Source organism: Rhinolophus sinicus, linkage group LG11 (assembly GCF_036562045.2).
Source record: "Rhinolophus sinicus isolate RSC01 linkage group LG11, ASM3656204v1, whole genome shotgun sequence".
NCBI lineage: Eukaryota > Metazoa > Chordata > Mammalia > Chiroptera > Rhinolophidae > Rhinolophus > Rhinolophus sinicus.
The window spans coordinates 66,801,918-66,824,405 of NC_133760.1; the positions used below are offsets into that span (position 1 = coordinate 66,801,918).

Below are 22,488 nucleotides of genomic sequence, written 5' to 3' on the forward strand. Positions count from 1 at the left end.
TATTGGAGGCTAGATAAACACAGAGGGAATGCTATTAAAGGAATTCTTACATTGGATGCAGATTGGCCTGGATGATCTCAGATCCCTTTAACTCAAGGATATATTTCCACAGAAAAATCTGCTTCCAAATATGAGGTTTAACATTTTAAGGATAATAATTAGAATAGTCAGACATATGGAGAGTACAGTCACCTGGGAAAGGTATATATTTGAAGGTATAACATACTGAGGACTTACCATCTATGAACTTTCCAGACCAGGAATTCTGAAGGCAATCCAGAGGCTACTGAAAATTCACTAATGGAAAAATCAGTCAAATAAGATAACTCATGTGTCTTCCCAAAATCACCAATTAGGACTTATCCATGCCAACATTTCTAAAAGTATTTGCATGTTGCTGCCAATATAAAAGCTTTGATCTCTCCCCTTGTTCTATCTTATGTTAGAGATTACACATTTCCTTATATTGTTAAACTGCCACCATATTAATAGCTCAGTGTTGAGTGGTAAGATTATAAGGGAGGCAGATTATTCTTTTCACGATCACTATATTCTTTTTTTGGTTGAGAGAAAACGAGAAGGCAGGAGGCCCAGAGGAAGACAAAAGTTACATTTAGTGTATACATAATAAAATCATGCTGTGGCCATATTTACTCCAAAATTTTTGATGTCTCATGTTGAAAAGCATCATATATGTACTAGTATTAAACACATGTAAGATAGTACTAGCTGCTATAGAACCTACTGAGTGTTTCAAAAATGTTTATAGCTAAATTCTGTATTTTGTAAAACATTCTTTTATTACAGAAGACATTCTCTTATCACACTAATACAGAAAAGCCTGGCCCGGAATTATAGGTAGAACAGATGTTAATTGGCCATGCCCAGTATTTCTGAGATAATACCAGGACTTTGTTAGCCTCTGCAAATCACCCTAAATACACAGCATGCAGCGTCCCAGAGCGCCAAAAGAGTAGCAAAGTTCATATTTGACCTAGCCTGGTTATTAAGGTGGTTACTTAACTCACCAATTACAGCATTGATGAGATCAAGGTCATGAATTTGATTGTTGTATAAACCAGTGTCATTTGTGTTCCAGAACCACAGCTACATTCTTATTCTCAGCTAATTTTATTGCAAATATGGGCTATCTCAAGAACTACAGCAAAGAATTCAAACACAACTACTCGGGGGAGAAACAGAAACCATTAAAATACTTGTCTATAGGATTGTCTTTATATAACAAAGGTTATTGTTAGGTGGAAGAACAGGGGAACTGTGGACAAAGGTCAAGAAAGCCACAACTGAAAATATCAGCACTCTGGGCGGTGAACACACAGTGTGATATATAGACGATGTAATACAGAATTGTACACCTGAAATCTATGTAACTTTACTAACCATTGTCACCCCAATAAACTTTAATTTTTTAAAAAAATAAAGAAAATAGCAGCACAAAGCCCTGAAATGGGTAGGTTCAAATACTCCCTGGAAATCTGTTGGAATTCTCAAGAATCTCTAAGAAAGTCCCACTACCAATCTCAAGAGTTCATGGGAAGCTGCTGTATCTCATTGTCTGTGGCAATCTGGTTGCCAATTGGTTCTGTTTCTCTAGTGAGCTTCTCTGGCCCAGTGGCTGGCTTGTCCATGTGAATCGCTTCAGGCCAGTGGAATATGAGCAATTTGATTAATGCCACATCCAAGCAGGAGCTTTAAAGGTGCTTGCATGGTATGGTTTGGTCTTTTGCTCCTGCCCTTTACTATGAGGACTGTATATCCCAGGTAGGGCCAAGTCTGTCAGCCTAGTGCCAGAAGAAGACGAATGGAGCAGAACCAATCTGGTAAGTCAACCTGAGTTAAGCACAGCTGCAGCTGATCCCCAAACCCATGAACAAGAAATAGAAGTTTGTCATAAGTCACTGAGATTTTGCAGTTGCTTATATTTGTCTACTCCCAGGGAATACTAATAGGAGATTTTATATATTCATGCTCTTTAATTATCTTTCCTTTTTGTATCTATGGTCTATAAGATTCTCTTATGTTGAAGAATTTAAAGACCCAATTTCTAACTCTAGTTCAATTTTCTTTTTATTAAAGTGCTTCAGTAGATAAAGTGTCAACACAAACTTTACTGAAATATTCACAAATAAAAATCTTCTACTTTAATGAATCACTCAAATAATGGTCTTCTATGCGGTAACAATAATCACCATTGGAGGTTGATTAATCTGAATTTATTCCTAACCATACACATTGGTTCTCAAATTGGGAGATTCAAACTTGTTACCTTAACATATGGGGCTGACTGTCAACAGCTAAATATTAGTCCCAGCAAGTCAGTGGAAAAATGATGCGATTTGAAACTAATCACTTCTCCTTGGTACCACAGTTTCTCCATCTGCACTGAGAATTAATCTTCCCTTCGAGAAGATTTGTAAGAAAGTATGAAATGTTAAGGCTTAGCGTACTTCTATGCCTCAGAAAGCATTCATGTGCATATTTTTAAAAGGGCAGCTTATTTGTTCTTGACACAAATTAAATACTATATGGCTTTAAATGAACTAGATTGATGACTGCTCTTTCCTTGAACATTATCTTTTTACTTAAGTCACATTAAAATTATAGATTAATAGGGTTCATAGATGATATGCTCAGTAAATTATTTTGATTGCAAAGAGGACTACCATCCTACTCAGGCAAAATTTACAAATTATTTTAAGAAGTTTCATCCATTACATACTTACATTCATCATGACCTTCCCATAAAAACAGAAATCTGGCTACCTTAAAGCACAAAGAAGTGAAATTTTAAGCTTTAATTAGAGTTTTGGTATAGTTCCTTTGAACATGGTTTGTAATTTGGTCATGAAAATGAGATTGGGGTTGACAAAGGACTGAGTCAATAAGCCAATTTTGATTAGACCTCCCCCTCCTGGCACAATTAAAGTGGCCTGGTGCTATCATAACAAAGATTCAGTAGTGTCTATGTGGTGGGTGGGGGTGGATTTAAAGTTAAAAAGCTTGATAATATAGATGACAAATGTGGGGATAGAAGAAATGTAAAACAATCCTGATTGAATCAGAAACTTTTCTAAAAACTTGTCCTGTTGGGAAGTATTTGATTCTACTGTAAGAAAAGTTTATAGAGGTTGGTACACCAGTCCTTATATTTTCAAAGAAATGTGCAATACTTTTAGGTAGAAACAGTATTGCTAAATTACCAGCAGAAAAAAGAAAAAAAAAATCAATTAGTATAGAAGAAAAATGGTAAGCTGTGATGCTCTTGCTGTTCAATTAATAATTGATCATGAGCACAAATGGATACACTACCTCAATAAATAAACCCTTCTGTAGTTAACTGGTCATTTAAAAAATGAATTTGATGAAAAAAATAGTTTTCTACAGTGTAGGCAGTCATTTTAAGACTAAGGTAGTTTCAGAAAAACATGAAGGCCTGTTTCACATCGGTTGTGGCAAAGCACCCCATGCCTTATACAGAGTACACAAGGAAATAATTTTTACATTGAACACAGATCTCTTGGGGAATAAAGAAAAAAACACTTCACACAATATACATGCAATATCTGGGTAATAGGAAATCAGCATCCTTCACAAAGCAGGTGCAGGTGTTCTAAAATCATCTCAAAGCTAGTGATTTTAGAAAGAGGTGAGTGTCGAAATTCTAAATTTAAAATAAAGACTTAATTTCAAAGTTGGTTTTTCCAAACCTCTGGTAAATCCTAGGAATCCAGGTGAGCAGAAGACAATGTTCTCTTTTATGATGTGCACCTCCTATTACCATGATGAATGCCCTGGGCCAAATGCCATAATAAACTTACACTCACTTGGGGCCAACAAAGGCCAGGCTGGTTCTAGGCAAGACTAAAAAACAGTCCCACAAAAGGGCCCATCAGGACTGATCCAGCAGATTTCTAAGGCCACCTGGCACCCAGCAGACCCCAGGGCAAGTTGATCAATTTTTTGTGTGACTCAGGATCCCAGGCTTGCATTATCTCCAGGCCCAGCAGCTCCCAGAATGCCCCGAACTCCACAGGATGTCGGTGGACTGGGCCAGCTCTCCCCTGGACAAACACTTCCAGAGCTGGAAACAAAGGCTGAATGGGCAGGGTAGGCAGAGCACCATTTATTGGAGCCAACCCCCATCTATCAGATGCTTCGTAGACCAGAGCTTAGTGATTCTGGAGCAGCTCTTCCCAACAGATGGGTTGTGAAAACACCTCTCTTTCCAGCCAGATCTCATACGAATAGTGGAAATCCTCAGGCAGATCCAACCTCTGCCCCAGCACACTCTGCAAGCAGTTATCCACAGGTGAGAATTCAGAGTCCTGGGGTCTGTCATACCGGCGGCTATTAAAAGCCTCAATGTTGGCTCTCAAGGTGCATTCTTCTGCTTGGAAGTCCCATGGCCTGGCGTCGATGTCTGTGATGGGAAGAGAGAAAGAAGAAGATGTATACAATTCAGGACACTGGGCCCCTTACCACAGAACATGGTCTGTAGGATACCAGCAATGGAACTGCTCAGAATTTCCTTTTCTGTAAAGAGCCATGTACAAAGTAAGTAAATAACATGTTGTCATTCAGGTTTAAAAAATACACACATGCCTACATACACATGCTTATATATGCAGAGACTATCTTTGGAAGGGTAGTCTAGAAACTGGTAGCAGTGATTACCACTGAGAAGGAAATGAGGACCCTGAAGGAGGTGGACTTCTTTTACTATATTTCCTTTTCATTATTTCACCGTGTTACTAGCTATATGCATAGGAAGTCCTCAACGTCATTGATGGGTTCTGTGATTTTAAGCGAAATGACATATAAAGAAACCAATTTTATCATCGGTTAAATGAGAGGTAAGTTCCGAAGGTATCTCATCAACTTATAATCAAATGACATTGAAGGGAGGCTATTATTCGAGGACCTCCTGATTATATTTTCCAAATGGCAACTCAGTTCCGTTTCTTGAACCTTCCTCAGGATGGGTCTTTCCCATTTGAACAGAATCACCAGCTCTCAAAGAACGGGAAGAGACACAACAAGGAGACTCAGAATGGACCAATTACTAAAGACTTTCCTGATTCCCTGCGACCTCCCCCAGCACATGATAATCTATGTGTCAGCTTATGTGAAGATTATGAGATGAAGGCTTCCATGGAGGTAAAGACAGAAAACAGATAATCTGCTTTGTTTCTACTTATTCCACTTAGACACTTATTTCAGAGCCAGGGATACGTATTTCCCAGATCGCTTATGTCCCACACTCAGTGGTTTATCCTAAGTCAGCTGGGGTTTGGGCTCACAATGGCAGCAACAACAGATGTGCCCTTTACAGGATAAAACATTTTCATGTTTTAAAAGTCTGTAAGAATTTGAATAGTTAATTGTGCTTTATATCTTACAGTAGAAGTTGCATCCTGCCTTGTTATCTGCAAACCATACACGTCCCTTAGTTCTCTGAACTCTTTACTGCAGCATCCTCTAAAATTCAGGCAGGTTACAAATTTGAGCAAACACAAGTCATTAGTCATCTTACCAAAAACTCTTAAATGCAATTATGCAAATAATGATCAAATCCCACTACAGCAAACACCAATACAAGGAAAAAGCTCTCTAAAATAAATTCTTCCAAACTCTGGTCAATCTTAGCATAAGTCCTGGTAGGTCAACCAGATATTGCAATGTGAGGCAATATACCGTTACCAGCATTACCTCGCCTGTGCCATAGCCAAAAAGGTTTAAATCGAATGTATCAAACCTTTAGATCTAACTTTCAGTTTACAGGTAATACCAGAGATAGAGGAATAACGTATATGATACCACACGAATCAAGTAGACAAATCTAGAAAGTGGATATGGAAACTGGAGAAAACTTGAACTATTTCTTCAATTAGTCAGTGTTGGGGAGGAGGAGAGAGAGGGAGGGGGACGGTGACTGCTAGAATCAAAACAAATAAAAGGATATAACAACCAGATGGAATTTATGGTCCTGGGTTGGATTATGACTTGGAAAAAAATAGCTTTAAAGAACATTTTGGGGCAACTGGGGAATTCTGAATATAGACTTGATTATTAGATAAAATAAAAATATAGTGATATGGGAGGGTAGAAATGTTAACTGAAGAGAGAAGATGATAAAATAGCACATACAATTTGCTTTCATTTTAATAAAATGTGTATATGTAGAAAATGACCTGCAATAATATACAATAAGATGTTAACAGTGGCAATCTTTGGGTGGTATAAATATGGCTTAAATATGGTAATATTGTAAAATGTTTGTTTACTTGTATTTTCTAACTGCTTTGTAATAAATAAAAGGTTGTTTTAATTTAAGGGAAAAAAAAAAGCTCTCAGCGAAACCTGTCATTTAAAGGAATGCTTTGGAAAGGGAGTAATTATCCCTCAACTTACTTGTTTAATAAAATAGGTTTTCATAGTTTCCGTAGGACAGGCACAGGGTACGTGCTAGATTGGGGCAGTGCATTAAAGTTTGTTATATCAGCACATGACCTATAACCACATATCTTCTCATCTAAAATATGTAATAATTCATACAATGAGAGTAGGAATAAATGTTTATTTAGTTTTGTTTAAACCCCAGGCAACTCCTGGAGGTGCAAAGCTCTGAGAATACTCACCATTCCCGTAAGCCCAGTCGTCATTCATGCGGTGGCGCACTTTCTGGTAAATGGCTGACATGGTTTTCATGTTGCTTTTCCTCCACTGGCGCCCAAGGTACTTGGTCTGTATTTTGAGCAGCTTCAGGACATAAAGTTGTAGCATGGCTTGTTTGACCTTGAGGGCCCGCTTTAAGATTGGAGCAGACTTAAACACCACCAACATCTGCCCATTTAAAGAGGGGTGGGAGTGAAGAAAGACAGATGCAAATCTAAAGTGTCTTGGCATTTCCAGCTCACAGATAAATGAAGCCAAATCTGGCTGGCCTCAGATTACCCTGGGAAGCTTTGTGAATCTATGGTCCAGGCTCTACTTAGATTTAGTCTTTAAGAACATAGAGGAACTACTCCATTTATACTTCACAAGGAAAAGTTTCTAATATTCAAAGTACATGATATAAAGTGCAGAACTATTTTGTCAGGTACACATCTCATTTTCACTGCTGGCAGTTTCTTGTGTATCTTCTAGAGGTAATTCTATGTATGCATATATTACTTTTATTAACAAAAATGATAGCCAACTACATATCCTGTTGTACTATTTCATACCATGCTTTTCTAAAACAATATATCTTGAAAATTATTCCATTGAACTACCTCATTCTTTTTAATGTTATATATTATTCTATTATAAAGTTGTACCACAAATTATGTAACCAGTTGGTCCCATATTAACGACTAGTTAGGTTGTTTCTTATCTTTCATGATTACAAATAATGCTGCAATGAATAACCTTAGACTTGGGATGTGTAACTATAGTCCAACTAACGACACTAACTTCCCTACCAGAGCAGCCCTGAGGAAGTGTCCATATTTAGCTTCCTGAAAAGAAATGGACTGGTAAATAATTATCTCATATAGAATAAATGTCCAGAATGAGGAGGGGGGAAATCTTAGGTAGCATTTAGTGTCTATCTATAGAGCTCGCAAAGCAGGAAGTCCAAACTATTTACTAGCGATTCAAAATAATTCAGTCAGATGGACACCTCAATGACCTGAAGCGCCACTCACCATGGTTCTGGAATGTTTCCATTTGGTCAGCTTATTGAGCAGCCTCAGAAGGTTGATGCAGGAAAAGAGGTTCCTCCAGCAGAACTGACTGTTTTCTCCAGCTTCCTGTAAGAAGGCATGCCTCTCATTATCTCAACACCTATAAGGCTGTCATTCCCACAGAAACCTGGAAGTCACTGGTGATCAGTCTAGATGAGGCTTTCCCTGTGAAATGCTTCCTCCTCACCATCCTGCTCTTCACACACTGAGGCCTTAACCCATGCAATATCTTCCATCTGAAAACACACAGCTGCCAATCCTGGAAGACTCTGGATTTAGAGCAGGCACTGGTCAGAAAGATGATACATGAACATAGAAACGTCATTTAAGCAAACTTTCTAATTTAGGATCAGAAAAGAGATGATAGAATTTTACCCCCATATACTTTACAACACTTATATAAGCTGTGTTTGTCACTGCTAGGAGTTATTCTGGTAGATTTCAAACAATGTGAGATGGATCTGATATTCATTATGGTTGAATTTTTTTAATCACTCCCCACCCTCTTTTATGAAACATATTGCAATAAATTGCTTAATTCTTCAGCATGGAAAGAAAAATGGCAGATGGTTAATTTTAACTAGGTGTTTCTCTTATGTTTCTCGATATCTTGTGAGCACCCAACCAGAAATAACAGATTAGAAACAGGTACCTACTCATCGTTCAGTAGTCCTTACGGAATTTGGGGCCTATAAATATATACTGGTGTCGGAAGCTATATACACCAATGAGTATGCATGGTAGCCAAACTAACATCTTGGAAATTCCTCATGTCCACAGAGTGACAGGAGAGTGTAGGAGTAAAAGATGTGTAGAAGCGAGCTGCTGTCTGGTGAATGGAAAATTGCCCCCTCCTCTCCCAAATGAATTTGAAACAAGCAAGACAGGCATACATGTAATGTGGATTGAACATCCATGATTTTTGAGAGTATTAGGCTTGCCTAAGATATAAATAAGACTAAGGGTCAAAAGGTTTCAGGGAAATTTTTTAGAACTATTATTTAGAAAAAATGTTCTTCCTGTAGTAAATGTTCAATATTGTGTTTAGAACTAGTTCCCAGGAGAACCATCTGTTTCCATCCAAGGGAAACTTCCATGGGAGTTTCCACTCTAGTGCATTAAGCTAGTTTGCCTTGCCCAAAACAGATCAGGTTCTATAGATGTGATATCTTCTGTGGCTAACAGAGGAAACAGACTTTTAAATGTTTATTTTTTAAAAAAGAAGCAAGGGAAACAACAAACATATGGGAGAGAGAGGTAAGTGTATTGGAACTGTATCGTAATTTCTAACACGGTAGTAGCATTAAAAGCCTTGCATTGCTTAGCACCCAAAGGATAACACAGGAGTAGAGGTACAGCCTTGTAGAAGAAGCACTGGAGTGGGTCCCAGGACACCTGGATCATGGTTTTGCCCTGGCTGTGTGATCTTGGGCAAGTCATTTCCCTATTTCCTATGAGAGGTTAAACTAGATAATCTTTGACACTTCTACTGCATAAATTGATTTCAGAAACCCACAAAAAACAAGAAGTTGATATTTTGACTATTTTATACACTTAATAATAACAATTTGAGCTGCTTTGTATATAAATGACATTTTTTGTGTATAAAAACTTCCTATTGTTGGACCGGGCGGTGGCTCAGGCATTTGGAGCTCCGTGCTCCTAACTCTGAAGGCTGCCTGTTCGATTCCCACATGGGCCAGTGGGCTCTCAACCACAAGGTTGCCAGTTCAACTCCTGGAGTCCCGCAAGGGATGGTGGGCTCCTCCCCCTGCAACTAAGATTGAACACGGCACCTTGAGCTGAGCTGTCACTGAGCTCCTGGATGGCTCAACTGGTTGGAGCACGTCCTCTCAACCACAAGGTTGCCGGTTTGACTCCCGCAAGGGATGGTGGGCTGTGCCCCCTGCAACTAGAAACGGCAACTGGGCCTGGAGCTGAGCTGCGCCCCCCACAGCTGGGACTGAAAGGATAACTTGACTTGGAAAAGAGTCCTGGAAGTACACACTGTTCCCCAATAAAGTCCTGTTCCCCTCCCTCCAAAAAACAAACAAACAAAAAGCTTCCTATTGTTATTCATTCTTGAAAAACACAAAAATATAGAAAAATGTACATCTGTGTTCCTAAACTTCCTTTCTGGGGACATTTCCATCCGCAGTCAGTGGATGGACAGATTAATTCGGATATAGCTGACCGTCGTGGCAAAGGGGTTAAGATCCTTTCAGCCCTGACCGTGCAACAATTCTGTGATTTACGTCAACTCTCTGCAGTTGGTTTAAGAATGAAGCTCTGAGTCAAAGAAAATTACCTGTGGCAGCCTTTTCTTCAGCGCTCAGTCTCAGAAGTTCTAGGAAAGATGCCCCAATTCCCTCCTGACGATAATGTCGCCTGCCCAGGGCTTGCTCTCCTCTCCTTCAGACACTGCCTCCCTGACATCTACAGCTAGCCCCAGTTCTTGCCTCACCAGATGCTGCCTGCAGTGGACGCTGAAGGAACGCATGCTGGTCTGGGGCTTGGGACACCCGAGCCCAGTCTGCTCTCCCTCGCTTGCAGCAGCAGCCTCTGCATGGAGCCCTGCCTTGCCGGGTCCAACCCAACAATCACCTTCCCAGCAGGCCTTCAGCAGCATGGATGCCATTTGAGATTTGCCAGGCTTCATGGTTTTCTGTTTTTGTTTATGTTCCTTTAAGGCAGGTCACCTTCCTTTTCTCTCTCTTTTTTTGCAGGACTTGGCATATTAAGTAAGATGTAAACTTCTGTGGGGAGATATATTTTGTGACTAGCAGCATCTGGCCATTCTCTCGCTCCTGGTACTTCACACTATTGAAAGCAAGGCTTTCACTCACTTTCAGCCAGCTAAAGTTAAAAAGAAAACATGTGCCCATCTTCCACTCTCACAAGTAAATTATTTGTTTGTGTACACCTTGGGTCTAAAGATGTACAAGTATATATTAATAAAGATATACATATATATGGTAATTGCAACAAAATATTAATAGTGCTTATATGTAGGATATTTTAATTTCCCCCCCATATATTTTTCCGGTTTTCTCCAATTTTCTGCAATAGTATATATATTGACTTTATATTCAGAAAAGAACTTTAATGTTATTTAAAGAAAACCTATACGCTTAAAAAAACCAGTATATTTTGTTTGCAATTAATTCATTGAGCCTGAAAAAAGAGATAAATCTTCAAGATGAGTCATTTCTGAGTATGGAACCCATCAGTTTAGATAAATAAACCATTATACTGAGGATGTATGTGGAGTAAACTTGCTAATTACTTAAGCCCATGATTGGACTTACATGGTAAATTCAAGCAAAAAACAAAACAAAACAAACTGTGGTCACCAAATGAAACCACCAGGTGTCACTGCTGCTTCACAGAAAGGAGAGGCATACCCAGCCTGAATTTGTTTTTGATTAAGAATAGATACATGCTTTCACCCACTCTTGCCTAATAATAAAGTCTTCTCAGAGGCATAACAATTATTTTGATAATTTTATGCTCATATCCCAAAAGGTCAATTGGAAGAGATATGAAAGTATGGTTCCCATCAATTCCTAAATACGGGATTGAGAAAAGAGAACACATTGTATCCAGAAATAGATTCAGGTCATAAAAGCTGACTTTATGTTTTGAAATACCCTACTAATAGTCAAATGTTAATGCTATCTGTGTACCACTGTTTCTGTGATAAAGTGCATTTTTTATTCCAGCTCTGAATGGCAGGATGTAGGTCTCTAGCCTGCCTCTGCTGCTTTCAACAGTACGATTTGGGCAGTTATTTAACAGTAAGACAGTAATACCAACCTCATCCAGTTGTTTTAAAGATTGGATAACATCATGTACAGAAACAAAGTTGGACAACTTATCACCTCTCTCTGTAAGGGTAAGAAGTTCCCAGCTTCCTTGGCTGCTGAGACCACATTTAAATAAGACAGGGAATCTTGGCCCTGGTGCTAAAATGGGTGCTAGACTTGGTATCTCCGGACATGAGCCTTTCTCTAATTCAGGGCCTGTCATCTATGCAGAGTGGAACAGCCAAGTCACTTTATCCAATGGGCCCTCAGGCTTCTCATCTTTGAAATAGGGGTTTGGACCAAATGGCTCTCAGGTTCCATTTAGCAAAGAATCTGAAAGTTCTATACAACCTGTATCACAGAAAGCATTTTTGCATAATATATGTTTCTAATGCAACAATCTGCAGGTATTAAAGTTGGGGGACAGAGGGTTGTAGCACACACGGGTGCCGTCATCTCATCATTCAGCATTTTTTTTTTATCATTCAGCATTTATTGAGCACCTTCCATGTACCAAATATGGTGCTAGATTCTGGAGATATAAAAATGATGACAATATCTCTTCCTTTAAAGAGTTTTCAGTCAAATGGAGAAACAGGTACAGATTACGATGCAGCAGAGTGAGGGGATGGACTGAGGTGTAACTAAGGAGCTGTGACAATACGTGATGAGGTAGACACTTGGTCTTCAATATGCTGTTCATCAGTCAGTTTCATGGAATTCAGAATAACTCTAAGGGCGTTTTCTGATTTGCCTCGAGCTGTTCCCAGGATGAGGAATTTTCTGAGTCATCCTTCTGTGGCTAGATTGACTTTTGCATCAGAGAGACCCAGGCGAGGTATTTTCTGAAGTACCACTCCTGGGTGTTATAACCCATAAGAAAAGCGAGTAGCCTGCGTGTAGCACAGCAGAAAGAAGACAGATAACTGTTTGGGGCAGACCGGAAGAGATGCTTCTGACATTGTGCACAGAAGTTCACATTCAATTTCAGTCCCCTTATCTTCCTAAATTTCCTCTCCTCCTTAGTGTTTTTCACTGACCCTTTTCTCTTCTCTACAGAATGCTATGCTCAGCTTTTCCAAATTGTTCTCAACTGGATCAGCAGCTCTAAACCCCTACCGCCTCTGGGCTTTTGCCAGTAGGCCTTTATTGAACGGAAACTCCCAAACCAGGGCATTCTGGGGCTGGAGAAGAAATGGAACAGCAAATGCCAGCCTCTGCCACCTGGCAATTTCAAAGGTCACCCCATCCCCATCTGCTTACCAGACTCTCCGTGGTGAGTTCTGGCAAATCCTGGATGGTACAGCAAGGGTAATCCAGGACCGAGATGCTGCAAGATGCAGAGATAGGGCAGGCTTTAGGAAAATCACAATGGCAGGAAACAGTTGTACCTGAAAGGGCAGGAGTGATTTCTCTCTCCAGCAGGCCCCATTTATTTCCCAAATTGCTTAGTGACCTTAGTGGAAACTAAGGGTTCTGGTGCGAGGCAACTCCAGCTCTAATCTCCTCTCCTCAGAGTCATGAAAGGAACCAACTGAGTTCTTTCAGTCTGGCCCACCATGTGGCAGATGCAAAGGAGAACCTCTGTATAGCCAGCTTTCTCCTCCATTCTTTAAAGGAATAGGCAAGCTTGTGTGCATTTGTGTCTCTGTATGTAAGTGTGTGCTGGGTGTATGTGTGAATATCACTGTGCTTCCGGAGACGTTGCCCACATTTATCCCACGTAACCTGTGGAGGTGAGGATGAAACAAAGACCTCTCCTGTGTCTCTCACCAGATGTTTCTGAAGGCCAGGAGCTCTGGGGAATGAAGCTGCTCCTAAAGGAAGCTTGAGACAGAGGCAGCTTCCTGCAGCAGGGCCAATCTAGTAGCTCAAGAATGGCAACAGCATCTGTCCCCAAAACCAACAGTGGGGCACGGCCAGGGAGCTGGAGGCTCCGCGACGAGCCCGGGCAGCAGGGAAATGAGGCATGATGACAGGAACACGCCAGGTGACAGTTCTGTCTTTCCTTGTCTCCCTTCTGCAGTGGTACAACACAGAATTCAGACTCGCTCATCTCTCCTGCTCCTAGTCCTGATATTCCGTGAGGTTTAAACACCAACCTACCTGAACTAGTGCAGTTGGAAATAAAGAGGTTGGCACAGCAGCCGCAATAAAGAATATGGGTTCCCTTGGGCCTGTTTCTGCATTTTGAAAGTCACAACTTCTATCCAGGCAAAAGGCAACAATTTATTTGACTAGAAATGCATTGCCTTTGTCCAAGAAACCCACAGAGATAACCTAGGGAACAGGGGGAGGCGAGGAGCGGGCGGTGGACCTACCCACACTGTGGCTCATCATCTTACTCCCGTCCCCTGGCCTCTCCCAGCGCTGCCAGTTCTGTGCTGCTCCATCAGGATAAACGTTCTTGGCTGGCTTATCAACCTATCTGCCCACCTCCCACTGACAAAGCCCCTGGTGACCAGGAAATGGGGGCGGGAAATCACAGATGGATGCGTTCCAATCTCAGTGAACTGAATTCTAGCCTCAGGGGCCATACAAGAAGCTTACAAGTTTCTAGACTATCTAGATGGCAAGAACCCTGAGGAGGCTGAGCACGGATGAGCCCCAAGTTCTCAGGGATCAGTCGGTAGGCGGTGCACGGGAGGACCTCCCAGCCAGGCCGACCTTAGCAAGGGATGCGCCGTTGGGGGCGATCACACTTCCGACTCCCAATTGAATGCGATGGACACCTATTGGATTGTTTGCCCCTCTCTTTCCAGGCCCATGTGTTCAGTAGGGAGCATTTCGCTTCCGAACCCCACTCCCCCAGCCACAGTTGATCAATTCAGGGATGGACCTCTAACCCTGGAAATGTGAAACAAGGACTGAGCCACTGTAATCTCTGAAGTGTCATCGGGTGGGACATGGGGAGCTCATGTGAGCCTATTTCACCAAGTGGCCTGGGAAGCAGACAATGCAATTTGTCAGTGAGAGAGGAAATGGAGCAGAACTATGGCTTGGTATCCGCAGACAGAGGTAGAGGGCGTCCTGGTCTCCCCACACTACAGACCAACCCCTGAGGCCCCAGAGCTGCAACCCTGTCCTGGGTTCCAGATGATATACCTCCCATTTCTTTTTAATAAATTCTCCACTCTGCATAAGCCAGGTCCAGCGTGTTTCAGTTACTTATAACTAAGAGGGTGGACTGAAACACACCGGTACCTTCATGAAGCTGTGGCCCTCACCCTGCTCAACCTACACTTTCATTTTCCCTGGTAACCCAACTAGCATGTTTTAGCACCCTTTTTAAGGGGGCCGGTACACAAGGCTCTCTGCTTAGTAGAAAACACATTCTCCAATGTTTCCTCCAAATGGGAAAAGTATTTAAAGCAATCTCATTTGTTTATCTTAACTAATGCATACAAAAGCTCTATGATATAGTCTGAGGAGGTATTATTCTCATTTTAAAGATGAAAGTATTGTGGCTCAGAAAAACCAAGTATGTGACTTGAGATTACATAGCTAGCAAATGGAGATCCAGGTTAGGAATCCAGGTCCCATGACTTCCGGTGCTGTGTGTGTGTTAAATTACATATAAGTAAGCTGCTCTCCACGGTGGAATTTCAGGCAGGACAGACAGGCTGGTGAGGCCACACCTCCTAGCCCGTCTCCTGTCACTCCAAGTACCAGATCAGCCTTCTTCTCCTTCAGGAAATGTGTCTCTGTTAAAGCACTTCTGGTACACTCTACTGATTGAAATGCTTCCCGTTCTCAGGGATGCAGAAAATTAAGGAACAAGGATCTACTCTGTAACCCTCCCTCACCTTCCCACCGCCAAGTCCCCACTTGGCTGGAGGAGTGGAAAGCAATTTGTATTCACAGCAATTGTGATCAGAAAGCAATTGATGTGTTGATCCTGCCTTCACTGCTGACTGAAGGGGTCTCACCAGCGTGCTCATCCCGAGCAAGTCAATTAACCTGAGTTTCTTTCCTAATTGGTACAATGAGAAATAAAACATGTCGTACTACCTCTTAGCACCGCTGAGATTAAATAATGGATGTGAAAATACTGCAATTTTTAAAACTACAATGTGATCTAAGTAAGGGTCTAATATTTCCTTTCAGTTACAAATTCTCTTTACACTTTAGTTTACAAAGTAGTGGAACTGATCCAACTTATGATTTATAACAAGATCGGGGCTAGCCAGACGAGCAGGCTGTTTCACAAGAAACAGCTTTTGGATCTTCTGACACAGGGCTGACATTTCATCGTTGCAGTTTCATTGCTTGGAGTCATGACAGTTTTCAGTTTTCAAAACTTTTAAAATACAAATATCTTTGTGAAGAGGCCAAACCTATACACCCCAACAGCTAACACTTCAAGGAAATTAAATTTAACAGTGACCGCTCCAAGAGACAAGGGACTACCAGGAGAACTGAGTCTCAGAGACGAAGGAATTGTCTCAACCACCCCAAACTAGCCCGTTGAAATAAACCTGTCCAGAGCCCATACCTGTTTTTAGCAGTGATGTAGGACAAAATATTTTGATTGAAGAACTTCAGGATCAGTGGAATACAGTTGGCAAATACCAAATGTTGCGATACATATTCAAACTGCATTAAAAGATCAAAGCAGAAAGGGTTGCTTATTTGGGGGAGAATAGGAGGTATGTATGAAAAAGAGAGGCAAGTATAATTCTAATATCCACTCCTCAGAATATTCACTGTCCACTTGTGTTATCAGTCTTCCTGTCTGGGAAGTGGGGAGAAATATCTTCAGCCAGCCCATCTTATACGGAGGGAGACAATCTGCAGAGGAGCAAACTCCTGACCCAAAGCACAAAACATAAACAAGCCAGAAGGAAAATCCCACTCCAGATAAATAGAAAGAATTGCTGTGAGATTTGTAACTAATCTCAACAGGAAAGGAAGCCTCCTGAGTTGTTCTCCACACCAAACGCCAGGCTCATAGTGTTTCCACTGTGATTGATACAGCAGGGACAGGTGCAACTTACTCCTGGCAACTGCTGGCATCACTGCGTCAGGACGGAAACGATGCACAGTAACCAAATGAACCACGGGAATGTGGGCTCCAGGGAGAGAACGTATGGTTCATCGTATTATCCCCTGTTCTATCAGTATGTTAATGAATGAATCCACAGGAGCCCTTCCATCAATAGGCACTGCACTGAGAATAAGTCCAAGACCTCTCTGATGAGCTAAACGCCACAACATAGGCGCTCCCTTCTGCTCTCTTGAATCTGGATGGGGTTTGTGTCCAGGAAGATCTAGTGGAGGCAGTGTCATGGAGCTGTGTCACCATGGATTTTGCCCAGGATACACTGAGGAGTATCAGACACAATTTGCCTCCAGATCCAGAACCTGGACTACTGGGAGAGTGCAGAAACTGTGTTGACAAACCAGAAAGTGGTGCCACTTTAAATCCCCTACTTCTTCCTGATTACCAAGTAGCCCCCATGGCAGCAAGCTAAGCTGCCCTCTGTCCCTGAACGTGTGGTCAGAGGTGGGGAGTCAGCTTGTGCTGGCCATTTCTTCTGATCAAATATTTTCTTCCTGGCAGCTGACCCAGGGTATTTTTCAAAGCCCCAGATGGAGAAGCCAATCCATGCCACGGAAAATGGTTTTCAGTTTGAGATGTGTCTGTAGCCTTGTCAGGATTCACTGACACTGACACACACTGGCGAGGCCCAGCAAGCCACCCACCTGTCTGGCTGTTGGTCCACACACTGCCCACCAAGCGAGGCAGGAAACACACAGCTACATGCTCCCTTCTCTACTCTTCTCCCAGGAACACTTACCTCCCACCCACCCCAACTCCTCCCAGCCCTGCTGCTGCTCAGCGAACACTAGCAGAAGTGTGAGCACCCAGGACACCCCAACACACCCAAAGACGTCCTCGCATGGACTAAAGTGGAGACGTGCCCTGGTTGTATACTCAGGGGACACAGACCCTGCAGGGACCTCCCTGCCATCTGAGGACCTGCTCTTCCTCCGGCAAACTTGGTTCTGACTTTGCAGGAGGAAAATAGAGCAGAGCTTCTGTGTGGGGATGAGAAGCCTCCTCTTCCCTCGCTCTCACCACAGAGACCATCCATTCACTGCCATCTTCCCCTATACCTTGGCGATGCCCACAGGACCAAGTCCGAACTCCTTAGCGCGGCACCAACACCTTCCTGGGGAAGCAGGTTAACCTTCCTGAGCTCTGGTTTCCTCATCTATAAAATGGGTAAAACACGACCTACTGCATAGGGTTGAGTGAATTCAATGAGAACCCACACAAGCTTCAGAGTGCCAGGCACATTGTAGCTCCTGGATAATTGCATATTTTCCTGTATATTATGGTCTGCCCCATTGTCCCCTTTAGCCTTAGGGGTCACCAGGCCTCCCCATCTTCTCCGACCCCAGGCAGAACTCCAGCAATATTTCATCAGTTCCCTAAGGCACTGTGCTCTCTCCCCTCTGGACTTTCACAAATTAGTTTTTCTGCTTGAAATGCTGCCTGTCCTCTTTCCCTGACAGCTCCCATATCCCAGTAAACATTTCTTTCTTTAGGACTCAGATTAGAAGTCACTTCTCCTCCACTTCAGGCTTACTTGGTGTATCCACAGCCGTCAATGCTGACCTGTGTTACAGTACGTACAGCTCTACCATTGGCTGTTTATGGATCTGTAGCCTTACGAGCCCTTAAGGGCCAGAACTGTGCCTTATTCTGAATCGTATCTCAAATGTTAGAAAAGTGCTTCCCATATCAAAAACTATGCCCAACATACTTTTTCCCCTTTTTGTGGAAAGCTTGAACCCTGCCTTCCATCACTTCAAGGCTGGCTGGGCCTATTCCCAAGAAACTAAATTCCTACCCACAACCCTCAGCTGATGCTCGAAGGACAGCCATCTGTACTCTTCTAGGACAGTTCCCCACATCGTACTCCAGCCCCCCCCCCCCAAGCCAGTGCGACAGGTGTCTGGATTCCCTGAGTGACACAAAGAGAAGGCTGGAAGAGGCTCAGCAGGGCTACGAGGGCTCTTGGTCCCTCGTTGGGGAGACGGGCCCGGAGAACACCTGCGCCCTGTGGACAAGTGGTCCCCGCTGCTCACCTGGTAGATGTGGTTCAGTTTGAAGTGTTTGAGGAGGAGCAGGAGCAGAGCAGAGATGCTCTTTACGATGATCTCCTTGTGCCTGTTCACGTCGATGCCCAGCTTCATGCTCTGGAGAACAGTGACGCTACAATGGGGACAGGAGTCAGGGCAGGGGCGGCAGGGGAGAGGCCTCCATGACCCAGCGTACAGACAGCCAGGCCTTGGGGAACCCGAACTTCTGGCCTACGGAAACCTCCAGAGTTCCCACTTCCAAGCCTGTTTAGAGAAAACCACCTGGAGTCTCTTTGTTTCTCTCTCCGCTTTGGCAAGCTCATCCCTTGGCAAAGCCCACCCACGTACCCGGGCTGCCAGTCACGGGCACTGAAGTTGCCCTCCAGGCCCTCGATTCTGAGCTCAAAAGGGCACAGCAGAGAACACTGGAGTGAAAAGGGGCTACTGGTGGCGGAGGGGAGACCTCTGTGGAGACAACCCCTGTGCGTGTTGACAAGGTGGGGTGGGGACTGGGAGACCCCATAGACGAGACGGCTAGTACTGAGCAGCTGCCCCAGCAGAAGCACTCACGGCATTTCCTCAGGAAGGACATCTGCCAGGATATTGATAGAGTCTGTCTTAGCCTTGGAGGTGGGGGCTGCGGCCAGCAGAATCTTAAGCAGAGCAATCTGGAAAGCAGAAAATGAGTACATGTATCCCCGTCCGGCCCATTCAACGAGGCGATTCTTCAACACCCCAACCGCCGTACGAGAAGTGTTTTAAAGCCTTCCTTTCAGTTCTTTCCTCAACGACCAAATCTCTCCAGCCCCCAGAGGGCAAACAGGTGACCAGTCCTGAGAGGACTGCCTGTGGGGCTAAGGAGCCAAAAGGAAGCTCATAGGCTGCTCTGCTTCAAGACTACTCTTTCCAAAGAGGAGGAAGGAAGAAGCAGAGTGAGAGGGGCAATGCCCAGAGATAAAGGGCGTGGTACATGCAAGATCTCACTCCCCCTCCCTTTTCTCTCTTCTAACCCTGACCATCTAAACTTTCTTTCCTCTCACCCCGACCATTCTCAGCCTGAAGCTAGCCAGGACATGACAGACCACAGCAGACCTCAGGGGGCCTAGGGCCCCTCAATCTCCACCTTCCCAAAGAAGGACTTGGGAGTGCTGCCAAGCTCTTCTTCCCCTTGGAGGAGCCCCGAGGAGAGCTCAGGATTCCGTGTCAGAGAATGCCTCGCCTGAGGGGCACAGGCTCCAATGATGGACAGCTCAGCTGAAATGGTTCTCAGCTGTCTGTTCCTCGCAGCAGAGAAGGGCAGCTCGAGCCCAGCCATCTCCTTACCATGTACTGGGGGAGGCTATACAGCATGCCCTGGTAGAGGATTTCACATGGCGTCTCTGGTACCACCTCTTCCCCCTATGGAAGGAAACATACAGTTTGCCCAGGACATTTCCAGTTGACCAAAAGCTACATTTTCTTGGTTGTAAAGGGTGGCATGAAAAGAGCACTGAGCTTGGTGTCAGATCTCGGCATGTTCCCTATCCTATTTGTGTCAATGACTCACGGTCTGACCTTGGGTAATTTACTTTCCCTCCCTGGGTCCCAGTTTCCTCTTTTAGAGGAACAGCGGGCGAGTCTGAAGGACCGCTGAGGGCTCTTCCAGCCATAACAATCTGTAATTCTGGTTTTCACATCATCTGGAGTCAACCCAGAATTAGTCTTTCTGTGTCACGTGCTGGGTCAGGTGTCAGAACACCTGCCTCGGAGATGGCTCAGACCACTGCTTTGCTGGACACGTGGGCTTAACTCAGGCTACAGGTGTGCCTGGGACACTGGAACAGACACTCCACACAGAGGCACTTCCCACAGTGTCAACCTGAGGCCGTCTGGGAGCTCTGGAATGCTTTGAAGGAGAGACAGGTGACTCAATTAAGAGAATCGATAAGAGAGCTGGGTAACCTACGGCATGGAGAGGCAGGCAGGAGTAATAGCTGGGAAGCTTGAGGTGGAAACCGTTTTCTTGACTTCTCCATTAGCCCCTATAACGCGCCTTTCTCCCTTCTGACCCACCCCTCATGCACTCCCCTTTTTGGCCTTTTGATGACCCACTTAAGCTTTTTACCAGAGTAGGGAGACTTGGGCCTCCAGCGCTCCAGAGGCTACTCAGGCCACTGTCATCTTTGGCCAGTGATGTCCTTGCTCACCCCAGGTCTCTCTGTTACTGGGCAGGGGTCGCTGCCATGAGACCCAGAGGTAGGGAGAAGTAACCAGGCCCTTTCATCCCACACAACTCAACAGCTGCTTCCATGAGCACAGGCCTTACGTGGGCATACAGTGAAGCCTGGCAATCCTGCCCGCTTGCCTTCCTGTTCTACGAAGGCTTATCTCAGACCTTCTCTCCTCTCCTCAAACCAATCCCTCACCCAGAGCCTCCCAGCAGTAGCTAAGCCTCCCTCACACTTCGTGGAGAAAACAAACCGACAGGCACCCGCTCCTCTTCTCAATGCCACATCCGCCAGTCTCTACCTTCCTTGACATGAAGGAGGAATCACCTGTCCGCCTACCAAAGGCCAACCCTCCACTTGGGCTCAGGTTCTCACTCGCTTGTGCTGCGTCAAATGTAATAGTATGTAATTGTCCCCTCCCTCCTGGATCACCTCTCTCAGGACACAAACATACTCGAGCAGCTCCCAGCTATAAAGCACTTTCCCTCGAGCCCACAGCCTCCTTCAGCTACCATCCTATTTCTACTCTCTTCACAACAAAACTTCTGTTGTCTATGTTGACTGTCTGCGTCCTTTCTTTGCATTTTTTTCCACATACCCACAAGCCTTCCAGCCCTACCACTTCGCTTGAGGTTGCTCTTTTCAAGGTCACCAGTTTTCTTCATGTTTCCACATCCAGTGGGCACCTGGCTCTTACCACACTCCCCTTGTCAGCAGCACTTGACACAGCTGATCACGCCTTTCTTGAAAGACTTTCTTTTCTTAGCTTTTATGGTATAATGTCCTGGATTTCCTCCCACCTCCCTGAGTGATTTTCTTACTCTTCTTCGCCGGCTCCTTTCCTGACTCATCGCACCCTCAACATACTGGTGTGCCCCAGGGCTTTGTCCTGGCTTCCACCCTCTTCTCTATTTCTACTCCTTCCCTGGGTTATCTCAGCCAGTTTTATGGCTTTTGACACTGTCCATAAATCAACAGCTCCCAGATTAATCTCTCTAGGCGAGTCATCTCTCTAGAACTCTAGACCCATATATCTATTGCTTGGCTGCTCTAGTATGGATGCCTAATGGATATTTAAAACTTAGGATGACCAAAATAGAAGTCTTGATACAACAGAACTCCCATCGTGGCAAATGGTACTTGTTCTTGAGTCCTCTTTTCCCCTCTCTATCATATACAACTGAACTGCAACTCTTGTCAGCTACACCTCCAAAATATCCCCCAAACTCGTCTACTTTTCCCTGGCTCCACAATTACTACCCACGTCCAGGTCACCATCATCTTCCACCTTGATTTGTTTGCGCTTCCTAACTGATACCCCTGCTTCCACTCTTTTCTGGTCCAGTCGCTACACTGCAGCCAGTGGTTTTTAAAAAGATAAATCAGATCATGTCCCTCCCCTGATGAAAATCTCCAAAGGTTTCCCTTTGCACTGTAAATCGATGTCAAGCTCGCTGTCTTTGCTTCCAGGGCCTGCATAGTAATGTTGGCCCAGACCACCTCTCTGACTCCGTCTCCCACAAGCCCACCCGTCAGCCCTGCGCTCCAGTGGGCCGCGCCACGTGAACAGCTTTCGTTCCCTAACCCTAACATTCTGAGCTTGCTCTCATCCTGTTAAGGCTGTTCCCTCTGCTC

General features: G+C 43.9%; 1 protein-coding gene across 2 annotated transcripts in view; it reads right to left on the reverse strand.

Annotated features, from left to right (window-relative positions):
- Positions 1-1,440: 1,440 nt before the first annotated feature.
- Positions 1,441-22,488, reverse strand: part of STRIP2 (striatin interacting protein 2) — a 38,882-nt gene continuing 17,834 nt past the window's right edge. Inside the window, exons 14-21 of one of the 2 annotated variants that reach the window (XM_019751395.2) lie at positions 19,970-20,044; positions 19,217-19,314; positions 18,653-18,779; positions 16,050-16,150; positions 12,818-12,884; positions 7,710-7,814; positions 6,660-6,864; positions 1,441-4,441 (exon numbers count right to left, since the gene is read on the reverse strand). In XM_019751395.2, coding sequence (XP_019606954.1) covers positions 4,191-4,441; positions 6,660-6,864; positions 7,710-7,814; positions 12,818-12,884; positions 16,050-16,150; positions 18,653-18,779; positions 19,217-19,314; positions 19,970-20,044 — 1,029 coding nt within the window. In that variant the 3' untranslated portion in view covers positions 1,441-4,190. The remainder of the gene's footprint in view (positions 4,442-6,659; positions 6,865-7,709; positions 7,815-12,817; positions 12,885-16,049; positions 16,151-18,652; positions 18,780-19,216; positions 19,315-19,969; positions 20,045-22,488) is intronic. The other variant, XM_074315612.1, reaches the window with a different exon arrangement.